This window comes from Megalops cyprinoides, chromosome 20, assembly GCF_013368585.1.
Source record: "Megalops cyprinoides isolate fMegCyp1 chromosome 20, fMegCyp1.pri, whole genome shotgun sequence".
In the NCBI taxonomy this organism is placed as follows: domain Eukaryota; kingdom Metazoa; phylum Chordata; class Actinopteri; order Elopiformes; family Megalopidae; genus Megalops; species Megalops cyprinoides.
Genome location: NC_050602.1, coordinates 10,917,501 through 10,931,013, shown reverse-complemented (window position 1 = coordinate 10,931,013; position 13,513 = coordinate 10,917,501). Strand labels below are relative to the sequence as shown.

Sequence of the window (13,513 nt, the reverse complement as noted above, 5' to 3'; positions counted from 1 at the left end):
GATCACAGAGTGTCACGCAGGAAGCTCTCGCTGATTGGATGACTTAAGCAGACTCCTGGCGTGCAGTCCAGGTTGGTAGGGTCTGACGTGTGTCACCTAATCACCCGGATGGCAAGGCAGGCCGTGTCCAAAAGGAGATTTACCTCAGTCGAGCCCGCTCCATCGATTGTGTCTCAGAGTTCCGTTTCCAGGTGTCTAAGCAGACATTGTGTGCCTCTCGAGAGACCCCCCCCCCCCCCTCCACACACACACACACACACACACTCACACAGTTATGGGCATGAATATCCGGACTCAAAAGGCATCCCGAGGGTGGTGTGCTTTCCGAACCTGACCTGTGCTTTTTCCGGGAGGCTGAGACTTTATAGGACAGGCTCCATCCGGCCCTGGAGATGTCAGCATGCACTGTATCTGCTGAACACCGAACAACGCCCCCCTCCCCCCTCCCCACCCCCTCTGTCCGTCGACCGGGGAAACTGACCGACAGTTCAGCAACCGATCAGAATTAAAACCGTCGGTGCGAACGGCCGCATTTATGACGCCGCGTTTTGGGTCCCTCGCACCGGGGGGGCGACCCGCTTCACTGGTACTGGAGGTAATTCTTCAGAGACTGAGGCAACGGTAGGCTTTGGATCTCGTGCAGCCGGCCCCGGCCCAGTGCCAGCCGTGCTGCCCGCCGACACAGGTCCAAAAGGGGAAGGGGCTCCGCTGTGAGTGACAGGGACAGAGAGAGAGGAGAGAGAGAGAGAGGGGAAAAATGGAGACAAGTTAGTTTATGGTTAGTGTAAATCTATGACCCAAAAATACATTAGCCACCAAAATAATAAGGCCTCAAAGGAGGGAAAATATTTATTTCAGGATGAGAGGGTTAATGTGCTCCTGTTTCCAAGACCATTGTTTTCCAGCTGAACCCAGCTACTGGACCCTGGGGCTGTATATCACAGCAGCACAAAGGCAAAATCTAATTACCTCCCCTGCTAGCCTAGCCTCCCGTTACTATAATGGAGTACTGAGGCCTTTTCCATAGGAAACTCAAGTATTTAACTGGAAGAATTACAACACTGTCAGATACCCGGAGAGTGAATGTATTTCGGCGTTCTACACAGTTCTTCAATGAGGAATGCGTTACAGTAAGAGACTTCAGCCAGTGTTGCATGTGCCCTGTTTTTGAGAGTGCAGCCAGACACACTGCGACCAGCTACACAACAGCCCCACGCTCCACAGCTGCTCAGAAACATCGAATGCATGGCTGCTCCAGACCACACCGATCAATGCTCCTTACATTCAATTAGTCCAGTCAACGCATCAATTAATCAACGCAGCGCTTCCACCTGGACGAATTCGTTACGGAGGGATGTCACCATGGTAACATCTTTCAAATTCATTTTCAATTTATTGTAATTTATTGCAGCGCTTGTGCATTTACAGCAGGGTGGGTCATCGCAGGGACTGATGCATGCTGGGACGCGGTCAGCTGAGCGCTGGATGCACCGTTGCTTCTGTAACCTCATTAGATGCACTTTGTACTCTTTGTAAGCCGGTCTGGATAAGAGCATTTGCTAAAACCCAAAATGAAAACGAGAATGCTGAAGATAAGGGCCCCCTGACACAGAGTGCTGGCCTATAAATAACTGACTAAATAAACACTACCAAGTTTCAGAGACCAGATAGCATCGCGCTGGGGGCTGCTCCGCTCCCTCAGGGTCACATGACCCCGAAATCAATAACGCACTGCATCTGGCACACCACTGCAGAACACCACCCCCCCCACCACCACTCCCCAACAAACCCCTCCCCTCAGGCCACTGCGGTCATTATTCCCCATTACTCCAAGCCAAAGATCACATCACTGGACACCAGCCACAGGAAACTGTGGGTTCCTCAGTGCACAGCCTCTTTCCAGATCTAATGAGCCATTGAGATCTTTTCATCAAGCCCAGAACGATTCGCACCACTGCAACCGCAAACAGCACCGGGCTCATACAGAGTGCTGCACCACCCACACCCGTCCCCCCCCCGGCCCCCCAGACATGGCTAGCGCTAATCTCCCCCTTTTTCGGTTCTTTGAACGCGTATGGCTTTAATATCTCGGGCTACGGATACACCAGCTTTTGGATCTCCCGTGGAGCAGGTTCTTTTCCTCTATAGATCGGCCTCGGGATCTCAGAGCTGCGAGGCAGCATACACGCGCAGCAGCCTTTTAGTATTGATCGCGAAAATCAAAGTCCGGGGAAAAAAAAACAAAAAAAAAAAACACAAAACAAAACCAAACACACCCACGCACGTTAAAGCATCAGAGCCTTAAACGCTTGGCTAAACAGCCGTCAACATGACGGGTGTTTGCCTGGTGATGGGGCTTCAGCTGGACCCGGAGCCGCAGTAATTGCTGCACTGTGCCTGTAATGGAGATATTAATCACGGAGCCGATAAGGCCGGGGGACGCGGTAGGCTAGCTGCCGAAAGGCGGCTCTTTCAGGGCGCCTGTCTGGACCGCCTGTCCTCATAACACACAGTGCGCACTGAAGGACTAGGAGCATAAAGGCCTGCTGTCTTTGCTAAGGAAGCATCACCTGAGCGGGTGCATTCAGACTGATTCGGTTTCTAACACCCAGTCATTTACACTGAGTCCAGGTCTGGACTGTGTCTTCAATCCCCTCATCTTTACAGATCCCAAATAGGACAAGGTGGGTGAAGCCCAACAAGAGGCCACTTACATAGCTCACACTGTATAGTTTACAGCTGAACATTTACTGAAGCAACTTATGATAGGTAGACTGTCCCAGGAATGGAACCAACAACCCGCTGGTTACTCTGCACTGCTGCCTCCGCCATAAATCTCTTTTCATAGGTAAGCAGTGGGACGGTTTTATGCATTTTTATATAAAGACAAACCCAGATGGAAGTGCTCTGTTCACCCTGTATTGGATTTGTTCAGAGCCCTGCACCTTCAATGAGAGAGCTGAGATTCTGCAGCTCTCCAATGCAAGTTATCGATTCAGCCTTATTCTCAGAGCCAGTTGCCTTTACATTGCCTTAATCCCTGCGCTCACTGTGAGCGAGAACAGTGAGGAATGTAAATCGGCGCCGAAATGCACACGGGGGGAGGCCGCGGTGCCATTATCAGAGAGTGACACCAGGCTGCCTGAGTGGCAATGACAGGGCCTGTTCCCCGGGCCCGCATGGCGCAGTGCATCTGCAGGCGGTCATCGCCGCGTATCGCCGAGTCCTCATCTATTATGCAACGTTTATGACAGGCAGTGGCGCTGCATTAATGCTGGGACCCTAGAGAGAGGGGGGGGGGGTGTTGCGAACGGCAAGAGAGCACGCAAAGAAGCATGAGCGAATGTGAAAACCACTTGGTTTCCTCTCGCTGCGTCAGGTACCGCGCTGGCTCCGCCGTAACACGGCCGGAAGGGACAGATTGGCTCCGTGATTCGGGTGGACGGAGTGCGAGGCGCGAGGCATTAGCTTGCTTTCAGGGCTCGCTTGGTGGGGGGGGTATCCTGATATCATTAGAGCGGTGGAGCTGGTGAACTCCTGCCTGAACAAACATGCTAAATCCCTCCCGCGTCGCGCGCCCGGGACTCCAATTTGCGAGACGGCAAAGCGCTGCAGCCGTGAATGCTCCCGGCCTAATGAAGCGTTTCAAAAAGGAACAAAAGGGAGAGGGACACAGAGGAAAGGAGAGCGGAGGAGAGAGGGACTGACACGGACAAAGAAACAAAAGCACCTGCTTCATTCTAAAGAGTCCAGGTTATTCCACAGAAGCTGTCAAAATAAACGTGGAGATGAGGAAAAAAGGTGAAAGATTTTTTTCCACTGAACAATTGGCTTATTCTCCTCTGTGTTCACAATGGGGAGAACAGCGCTCAGGCGGCATTAAACAAACATGCTTGCACTGTGAGGCCAGCTGAGGAAATCGCCTGAATCAACTGAGATAATACAGGCCCACTGGAGACATGCATTGCTGGTCTTAGAAGAAACAAGACTGTGTGTGAGCAGAAATGCAAAAAAACAACACTGAAATAAGGTTCATACATGAAGAAGGAGACGTTCATTTTCACCTCGAACAAATTATAAATTTGCCAAATGTGTCTGTCTAACACTTCTCAAACCTTGTTGCTTTATCCGCGGGTCAGAGTGAAACGTGACGTGGTTTGGCCTGGCTCAGCTCGGATCAGCCCAGCAGAGCTTCTGCTCTGACGGTGCACTGTAAGCTAAGCGGTGCGCTACGGTTGAGCCAACTGAGACATTACAGTTTATTAGCTGAACAAACACCTTGGCAGTGTGAACAGATATGAGTCAATGATTAACTAATTACTCTGTACGGGAGGCGTTGCCAAACCAATGAGATGCAGCTTGTCCTTTCGCACATGTATGCGTTTCTCTCTCTTCTGCCAACATTCACAAAACAGCACAAGCGCTCTCCACGTGATCCACGTGCCTCCCTACGTCAAACTTTATAAAACATTTACTCATGAAGCAATAAAAACACAATGAAATATTCTAACGAAATATACTTCACTATCATAAAAAAACAACAACAGCCCATTACAGCATGCTGTAGACAGAAGCTTCCTGCATCCACAGCCTGTCTAACTAGCAAGTTGTTTTGCTTTCGCAGCTTGAAAAAGAGGGGTGTATCAAGATGACGATGCCTGTTCACTGATGATAATAAATGGTGATGACAAAGCAACTCTGCCAGATCGATAAACGGAAGATCAAGCGAGTGACACAGTGGCCTGCCGAACCGAGGGAAGCTCTCCTTTTACATTCTGGTTGAGACTGCTTAAGTTTCCTAAATGTTTCTCTTCAGAGATTTGAGCCACCACAGTGCGCAGCACAGTCTGCCTACCTGGGAAGGAGTGAGAGAGGAGAGAGGGAGAGAGATACAAGAGGAAAGAGAGACAATGAAGCCAGTTGGGAGCTGTAGCTCGCCTGACCAAAATGGTAAGTGCAGAACTTTACCTCAGTGCTTTGTGTGCGTGCCTGTGTGCTATCCACATAATTCAGGTCTAGTTTTCCTTAGCTGTCCTGATTTTCTACAGTAAATGTAAGTATGGCATCACAAAACATAATACTATTAAAAACATTAGTTTGATATTAAGTATATAAGTTTGCTCACTGATTATCAGAATGAAGCCCTCTGAATTTCTGTACATTTATGGTTATGTCACTGATATCGAAAATCAACTCTTCAGAATGTAACTTGAGATTGTGCAATATGCTGCCATTATGTGAACAAGTCATACAGCTAAGCATTCCTTTTTGTCCGAAAGCAATTTTTTTATTTTATTACTTTCTATGGCTTTTTTTACTACTTTATTTCTGAAAGCACATTGCGATTCCAGTGCTTCCCAAAACCAGACTCACATATTCTCTAATAAAGGAACCACAACCAAGTTTTTCAACACTACTATTTAGTTTTTTTTTTTTTAAATCTCGATTGACTTTCCTGAGCAAATCTCCCTCTCTCTCTCTCTTGTCTGTCAGAGTTGAGGCTGATGGTTGTGGGCCCGCGCAGGACAGGGAAGAGCTCGTCAGGAAACACCATCCTGGGTGCGGGGGCGTTCGAGACGTGGGGAGGGGCAGCGAGTGCGGTGCGGCGGGGCGTGGCCCCGGGGGGGAGGAGGGTCGCCGTGGTGGACGTGTTCGGGTGGGGCGACCCGGAGGAGCCCGTTCCCAAAAGGGAGAAGCTGGAGCTGATGCGGGCGCTGTCCCTGTGCGACCCGGGACCTCACGCCGTGCTCCTGGTCGTCCCGCTGCTGCAGTTCACAGAGCCGGAGAGGGGGGCAATAGAGAGGCGTCTCGCCCTCCTCACCGAGGGGGTGTGGAGGCACACCATGGTGCTGTTCACCTTCGGGGACAGGCTGCGGGGGGACACCATGGAGCAGCACCTCCAGAAAGAGGGGCAGGCACTGAGCTGGCTAACAACCAGATGTAGAAACCGCTACCACGTACTGAACAACAAGGCCAGTGACGACCAGGCCCAGGTTACGGAGCTGCTGGAGAAGATCGAGGACATGGTGGCAGAAAATGGCCAGTGGCACTTCTCCCTCCACATGTACCAGAGGCTGGAGGAGGCGTGGCGCAGGAGAGAGGAGAACCTAAGGAGGAGCCTAAACTGGAGTAACAAGAACAGAAGCCTGCCTCACTAAAGTAGCGGTTGTCATTTACACCAGCTTACTGATATCGTTGGATTTATTAACATCATTCTTGTCCCTCCACTTTCCAGTGAATAGTAAAAGTCAAACAGCCTGGTTTGAAGGCTATGGGAACAGAGGGCTGCAGAAGACAAGGCAGCTGTACATAACAGCAAATCAGACTATGCAACTGCAAGACACTACAAAGACAAAGCAGTCATATCTGCAACAACCCTGAAGATCATAAGTACAGAGAAGATCTCTCCCTCTCCTGGGAAAAACATGTTCTACAATGTTCTAACCACTGATTCAGATACTCTGTATAACTACAGTGAAAATGAAAAACCTGTCAAAATGAATGAAGCATACTTATATTGGCGTGTGTCTGATAGTTGTTCTTTCCAATCATATGACTATTTAGGTCCAAGAACAATTAACTCTGGACATATTAATCATGATTTAAAGGACCTGTATTTAATTACAGAATAATGTTTGAAAGGATTTGTACTGAGTTATGCTCGCAATGTTCTTTTACTCCAGTTGATGTTAACTGACTAATGAATGGTTTTAACAGAAACAACAACAAGCTGACAACCATCCGCTAGTTAACAAAGGGAACGAAACTGACGAGCGAATGACATAATGTGTCGCTGGACCTTCTGTTCCTGGGTGAGAGTGTAGGAGGGAGGGAAATGGACCTTTTCACAGCTGAGCTGACCAGGAGAGATGCGTCAGATGGCAAAAGTTGTTCAAAGGACTGACAGCCTTCCGGCTGCTCCAGACGCAGGAGGGACAGGAAGAAGCCCCAGCTCAGATACTGCAGCACTGCAGACCAGAGGAGGAGGTGAAGAGTGGGAACACTCTTCCTCCATTATCCATAACTAATTCACATTTACAGAGAATTCAAACATCTCCGTGTCTGTTTAAACAAGGGACAGTTTAGAGAGAGAAAAAAATCATGCCCCTATGCACGCTCATTATATTCTATGTATTATATGCATGTTCATTATATTTTATGTACTTTATGTTACCATTTTCTCAAGAGAAAACTGTGGTATTCCAGTACTGTCATCCACTGTGCATTTATCTCAGAAGAGCAAAAAAAAAAACTTATGAGAACAATAAAAACTTATAAACACATTCCCCAGTTTTTTAGTCTGTGCTACACTTGGAAATTGGAGCAAAAGGATAAAAATAGAAATAATTTCACTTTTGTGCACAGCTGAAATAATATTTTGCAAGCAGGGAAAAAAAAACAGAAAAGCCTTAAAGTTAAAATGTAAAAATATGCCCTACTATGCATTGAAAGCTTCATAACCTGTTATCAGTAAAAGACTGACTGTCAAATCAATGCATGCCTGAGGGAGCAAATGTATATGAGAGTACATGCAAACAAACAAATAAAAACAACCAGGAAGAGATGCAGCAGAAAATGGCGGAGTGGACTGGCTGACACACACTCAGCCGGGCCACTAGCTATACCAGAAAATAACATTTACTGGGAGGGTGTAACTGAGACTTAATGCAGTAAGTTCATCAACCAGTCACTGCTTTCAACCCCCAGTGCATATTCTGGAGTTCAGAGGCATCTGACAGCAGTACAAATTTGAACGATCAGTTAGGGCACATGAAACAGAAATTAAAATAACCTCAAAAAAAAAAAAAAAAACTGAGCGGAGGAGAAGAATGAATTATTAATGTCGGTAAATTTGCCAGAAACGGCGCAATCGAGTGGACTGGAATGGATGATAAATACACTTTGTGTTTTCCAGCAGATGGAAAATCCTATTTTTCCCCTCACCCCTCTCCCTCTAAAGCTGCTGGCTGGCTTGTTTTATCTGTATGTGTGAGTGGCACAAGGCGGGCGGATGCTGCTTTAAGGTCTTCCCTGCCTTTGATCACCTGCTGCCTCTGAAACTGTAGGCTCAGAGTGAGAAGGGGACAGATCCCAGGTCCAGGAATGGGATTGTTTTCATATGCACGCACGCGCACACACATGCACACACACACACACACACGCACACACACACATATGGTATGAAGTATATGGACATTTTTGGAGAGACTGTATCTATTCACGACTTGCTTTGCAGGCACCCTAATTTCAAAGGATTTATATTCATACTTTACACATTTAAGCAACTGATTGAAACATGGACACTTGGAGGACATTATGGTTCACTCTTTGCTCAAGGGCACAAGGGCTGTTCCCCGTGGAGGATCTGAACACACAACATTCTGGTTGCAGTCCCAGTTCCCTAAACACTGGGGAATCTCTCTCCATCTCTTGTTCTCTCTCCTCCTCCTCCTTTCATTGTCTGAAACTCTTTTTTTGCTTGTGGTTTCTCTCTCCATCTCTTCCCTTAGCCTTTCGTTCTCCTCCCTTACTCTTCTTTCCTTCCACCCCTCGCTCTCCTCCCTTTCCCTTCTCACTTCCTCCCTGCCTCTATCCCACTGTCCTCCCTCCCTCTCTGCCTCCAGATTGACTTCCCATACAACCCGGTGATGTAACGCCAAAGGCCGCTCTAATTGATTGCCGTTTTGCATGTCGTTTTGATTTAAAAAGAGGCTTCCTCCCTTTGATATGAGCGCCAGGGGTAAGGTTTCATTTAGAAGATGAAAGCGGCCCGCTCGTGCGAAGCGTTTCTGCCGCCCCTGTCCCCGGGGGTCAAGTGGCGACTCGTTAAATCGGGATAAACAGACCATTACGCGTGGCGGAACGAGCCGGGCGGGCGAGAGAGAGAGAGAGAGAGAGCCTTCCCCGGCCCGGCCGCGGGAGAACCCCCCACCCCCGGGAGCTGCTGGGAAAGCGTATCGCTCCCTCTGCCAAGCCCCGCGCCGTCGCCTCCTGTTCCAAAAAACCACTTTGGCACCGGCCCTGACTATCGGATTAGAGACGGGCGCTGATAATGATCACAAATATGCCTTTCTGGAGACGCGGGGAGGAAAAATCAAACGAGCACGCTGCAGCCTTACTAATGTGCTGGAATGAAGTCAGAGCTGCTTAATTTAATATCTCCCCTTCTGAAATGTTCATTGATCACTCTGAACAGCTGACGCATTCGATGTCAAGACTCTGCCGGCCATGTGATCCCCACGGCTGGACTTCTGATACGTACTCATACTTATGAAGCTCAAATTCACTGTGAATTCAGAATTTACCAACAGGCTGTTTTTTTCCTCCTAAAAGGAGGAGAACTTCTTGGAAATTCTGGAAAGGACCTTCTGTTGTCTCGCCTTAGCATCTGCAATAACAGTGTTCATCGCAGACAATTTCATTAGTCTACATATTTCAAACAGGTGGTAAATTTAAGCTAAGGTTGATAATGGTTTGAGAAAACTGTGCGTGCAACACCTGCAAATCACTTTTTCAGTCGTGACAGTCCCATATGTTATGTATCACACCAACAGCATCCTCCTACATCTCCTCATCTCGTCTTCTCGCCATCGTTTATATTTCTTCCTACCTCTGAGAATCGTTTTATTATTCAGGGCACTTTGGCCGAAGCATACGTAACAGAAGCTGAAACGCAAACACAAGAAAAGAAAAAAATCATTACCGAAATATTCTGAGCTCGGGGTCAGAGGCCTCCATGTATTCTTCAATAATGCAATAACAAAGCAAGGCGATGCAATAACAGCGGCAGTCGAGAGCGTCGTCGTGACTGACACTTCCCCACCAGTTTTCATTATACACTCCGACACTCTCTGAATATAAACGCCGTCTTCCAGACCTCAGGCTGTTCGCGGAGAAAAATCATCAGTAGTTTAACTCGCAGCTCTCTGTGTGCGGAGATAATTGGAACTTGGATTGTATTGTAGGGCTGGGGGAAAAAAAAAAGTTGCTAAGAACATGAAAATGAACCTCAGGGAAAGATTTTGGTTGGACCTACCGTCCCCACACCGCAGGGGTAATTTATAGACGCTTTGGGTGGCCGACCAAATACTTTCCAGGGGTTTGTACTCTGTCATTGAGCTACCCTCGGCTCCTGGTACGCTCAGAATGCACTTCAAGGTCCGCGAACGTGGGACAAAGGTTAAGGAGACCGAACAGAGGGGAAACGAGGAGAGCGAGAGGCGTCAGAGAGGCTAACGAGCAAGGGAGCGGAAAGGGTGACGCGAGCCCATTTAATATCAGAGCGCGGTACAGAGGGGAACATCGCGACGCCAGATCGATGGCGCAAAGTCGAGGGCCGAGCCCTTACAGTAAAACGATACGCGCCCCGGCATCCATCACTTCTGACCGCTGAGGAAGCGGCTGGGGTCGTGCGAGGACGGCGGGGTGGAGCCGACGCAGGTGAACACTCGTCCGCGGCCATCGCGTCTTTGTCCTTTTTCTCCTCGAGTTGTGGGAGGTGTTAAACGGCACCGAAATCTGACAGCGATGGATGAGTGGGAAGTCTGGAGATGAGATTAACCCTGTCATCTGTGAGGATCCTGGGTACACACGCTCCCCCCTCCTCACCCCAGCCCAAAAGCAAAACATATGCAGTCTCCCCTCCCCCTTTGACCCTTGACCTCTGACCTCACAGGATGACGTCACGTCAGAGACGATTCAGCACACATTCCACAGACGACGTTGGAAGTCGAGCGTTGGGGGGAAATGGAGGTGGATAAAACATGCCTCTCAGTGAGGATGGACAGTTGCTCCTCCACAGAACAGCACTTCTCTCTGTTCCAGGTGTTTTGGAATATCAACAGCGAGCTCTGCTGAAGCGGGACTAATTTCACCGAACCGAGGTGCCGTTTCAAACAAATTGGATGCGTCAGTGTTCCGAAGGGACCGGCCGGCTCGAGCGGAACCCCGCCCCTCGCAGGGCGAATTGAGGACGGACTTCTCCCTCGCCTCCCGTACTGTCAGTCACACTAGCGATTAGTCACGGGGCAGAGGCGTGGAGATCAGTGACACCCTCGGCTTGTAAAGTGGATCTCACTGTCACGCGGAGTAATTGAACAAAAGGCAGGCAATTGGCGGCTTTGAAGTTGGGCTAATGAAACGCAGTCTCTCACTCCAGCTGCCCTCGACACCCACAGCTGGCTGCGATCTGAGAAGGAGAAAATGGGGACGATTTGCATTTTCTGATGTTTACACTGCTCCAGAAGAGTGAGTGTGTTTGTACGTGCTTGCGTCCGCTCATGTGCATGTGTGTGCATGCTGATGTGGGCTGTGTGTATGTGTGTGTGCGGGTTCTGTGTGTCTTGTAATAAATCATTCTGTCTGAGATTCCTGGGAGTGTTTGCTGTAAGGAGTAAATAATCACTGCACTGCTGATGAGACACAGCGTTGATCCCACACAGAGCACTTCATTACCCACACACAAACAAACCACACACAAGCCAATGCACGGGCAAAACACACACACACGCACATGCACACACGAGCAAACTGCAACACCATGCCTAAACACACACACACTTACAAATACAAGCACACTCACACAAATACACAAACTGTACAACGGAGATGCAAAGTACACAACACCAATACACACACACACACACACACACACACACACACACACACAGGGCAGAGACACTAACAGACACCTCTCCTAAACATCTACACACACATGCAAAATGCCAGCAGAATTGGAACAGAGGTAGGATTCTAAGAAAAAGAACACGTGAGAGAACACCTACATTCACACCGCCTCAAAATTAAAGGTTTAGACAGCTATCTCCTCACACTCTCCATGTCGCTACACACACTGACCTCCTAAAACTCATTAACAGTGACAAATCAGTACCCCTCACCTCTAACTCTAGACAGAAGGTACCACAGCGCCTCACAAAGCCCACATAAAAGAGCCATGCTGTTTTATTCATGAAGGGAAAGGCGTAAAATGTTATGAGCAGACCATTATAAAGCTCAGAGTGGACCCTGCATAGAGGATGAGAGAGAGAGAAGAGAGAAAGAGAGGTGAGAGTGGGAAAAGAGAGAGAGGGATAGGAGGGTGAAGTGAAGCCAGGAAGTCCTTGGCAGGCAGTTGGTGGGGACATGTCACACACTCAGGGCCAGGTCACCTGCACAGAAGGGCAGAGAGACTAGCAGGTGTGACCTCACACGGGGGGGGGACAACCTTTGTCCCTGTGAGGAAAAAAAAAAAAAAAAACCCCAAAAAACTGTGACGTGTTCATTCACAATGCGTCACGGCAGGGGTACTCTGAGGACACGTTTAGGCTGAACCCGACAACACAAAACTGAGCGAAGCGCTAACACGCCTGCTCCGCGCGCCCTCGGGATGCTCCGCACATTCTGCGGCGGCGAGAGGCCGAACCGCGCCGACGAGGGCCACGCGCAGACCACGCTCGCCTCTGACTTTAATCAGCACCCCGCCACTCTCAGCCGCGTCACCCGCCTGTTTACCTGTTTGCGGAGCCTGCATTGTGTTTGCGGCGACATCATTATTTCTCAGCGTGAATGTGCCTGGGCCATTATCCCACGGGTTTCCCTCCTGATGCGGGGCTTTTGAGGATACGTGTTTATCGCTAAGCAGAACAGGAACACAGCGGCTCCCTCTCCATTTTCATTCAATTATCTGGCTTAATTTTTTTTTTTTTTTTTTTTTGTTCTTTCAGTTCAAACCAAGCGCCTGATTCATTAAATCTCCGTCCTGGCCGGAGAGACCTATTTCAGCTTAACCCATTTTCCGCTTTTTGCGGGTATGAGTGGTCAAATCATGAGGTCGTGTCGTGTCCACAAACAGGTTTTAGCGCAGAATCCAAAATCCTTTCGATTCAAGTCACGGGGGTGGGATGTGGGGTGATGGAGGGAGGAAGGGAAGGGGGGGTGCTATGCTGGAAACAACCAAAAGTGATACACATGACCAAGATGCTCTCACTCTACCTTCCATAGCCCCTCCATGACTGACAGCTGCTGCATCAGCCAATTAAAAACCTTCACACTAGGGAGAAGGAGGGGGGGTGGGGTTCTTAACCCTTGAGCAAATAGTTCTCCTGTCCTGCCACTCAATTTCCGCAAAGCCTCATCATATTATGGAGAAAAAGAGAGAGCGAGATAGAGAGAGGGAGAGATCATAGGAATAAAGACAAAGAAAAAGACAGACAGACATGAGGATAGGAGAGAGACAGTGACAAAAAAGGAAGACTCAGGGTCAGACTTGCAAGCAACAAAAATGAAACAAATGCACTGTAAAAAGCAACATCAACACTCCTGAAGATCCTACTCATCGGTACATGGTAGTGCCTGTGGAAGCATCTTTAAAGCAAACCTCTCATAAGACACAGCACAACCCCTCCTCCCAGGTCTCCAATCACGAAGCTCACTCTAGGCACCAAACCGAACCCTCCCTTTCTGTATCGCCACCTTCAAAAACCACCGCGGTCGAGCTGTAAAGTAGAGCCGAGAG

The 13,513-nt window shown here is 48.8% G+C and overlaps 2 protein-coding genes across 2 annotated transcripts in view; one reads left to right on the top strand and one right to left on the bottom strand.

Annotated features, from left to right (window-relative positions):
- Positions 1 to 66: 66 nt before the first annotated feature.
- The window catches only part of LOC118795850 (SPRY domain-containing SOCS box protein 4-like), a 14,214-nt gene continuing 767 nt past the window's right edge, over positions 67 to 13,513 (bottom strand). Inside the window, exon 2 of the mRNA XM_036554598.1 lies at positions 67 to 708. Within this exon, the coding sequence (XP_036410491.1) occupies positions 581 to 708 (128 nt within the window). The 3' untranslated portion in view covers positions 67 to 580. The remainder of the gene's footprint in view (positions 709 to 13,513) is intronic.
- zgc:136870 (uncharacterized protein LOC664693 homolog) lies at positions 4,726 to 6,392 on the top strand. Its single transcript, XM_036554599.1, has 2 exons — positions 4,726 to 4,950; positions 5,494 to 6,392. Exons 1-2 carry the CDS (start codon positions 4,803 to 4,805, stop codon positions 6,156 to 6,158), a joined length of 813 nt encoding a protein of 270 aa, XP_036410492.1. The 5' UTR covers positions 4,726 to 4,802; the 3' UTR covers positions 6,159 to 6,392.

Excerpts from the sequence above, each read along its gene's own strand:
- zgc:136870 (XM_036554599.1), top strand. The coding sequence starts at position 4,803 with ATGTTTCTCTTCAGAGATTTGAGCCACCACAGTGCGCAGCACAGTCTG. Across the intron at positions 4,951-5,493 it reads TAGCTCGCCTGACCAAAATG|AGTTGAGGCTGATGGTTGTG; the intron begins GTAAGTGCAGAA and ends CTTGTCTGTCAG.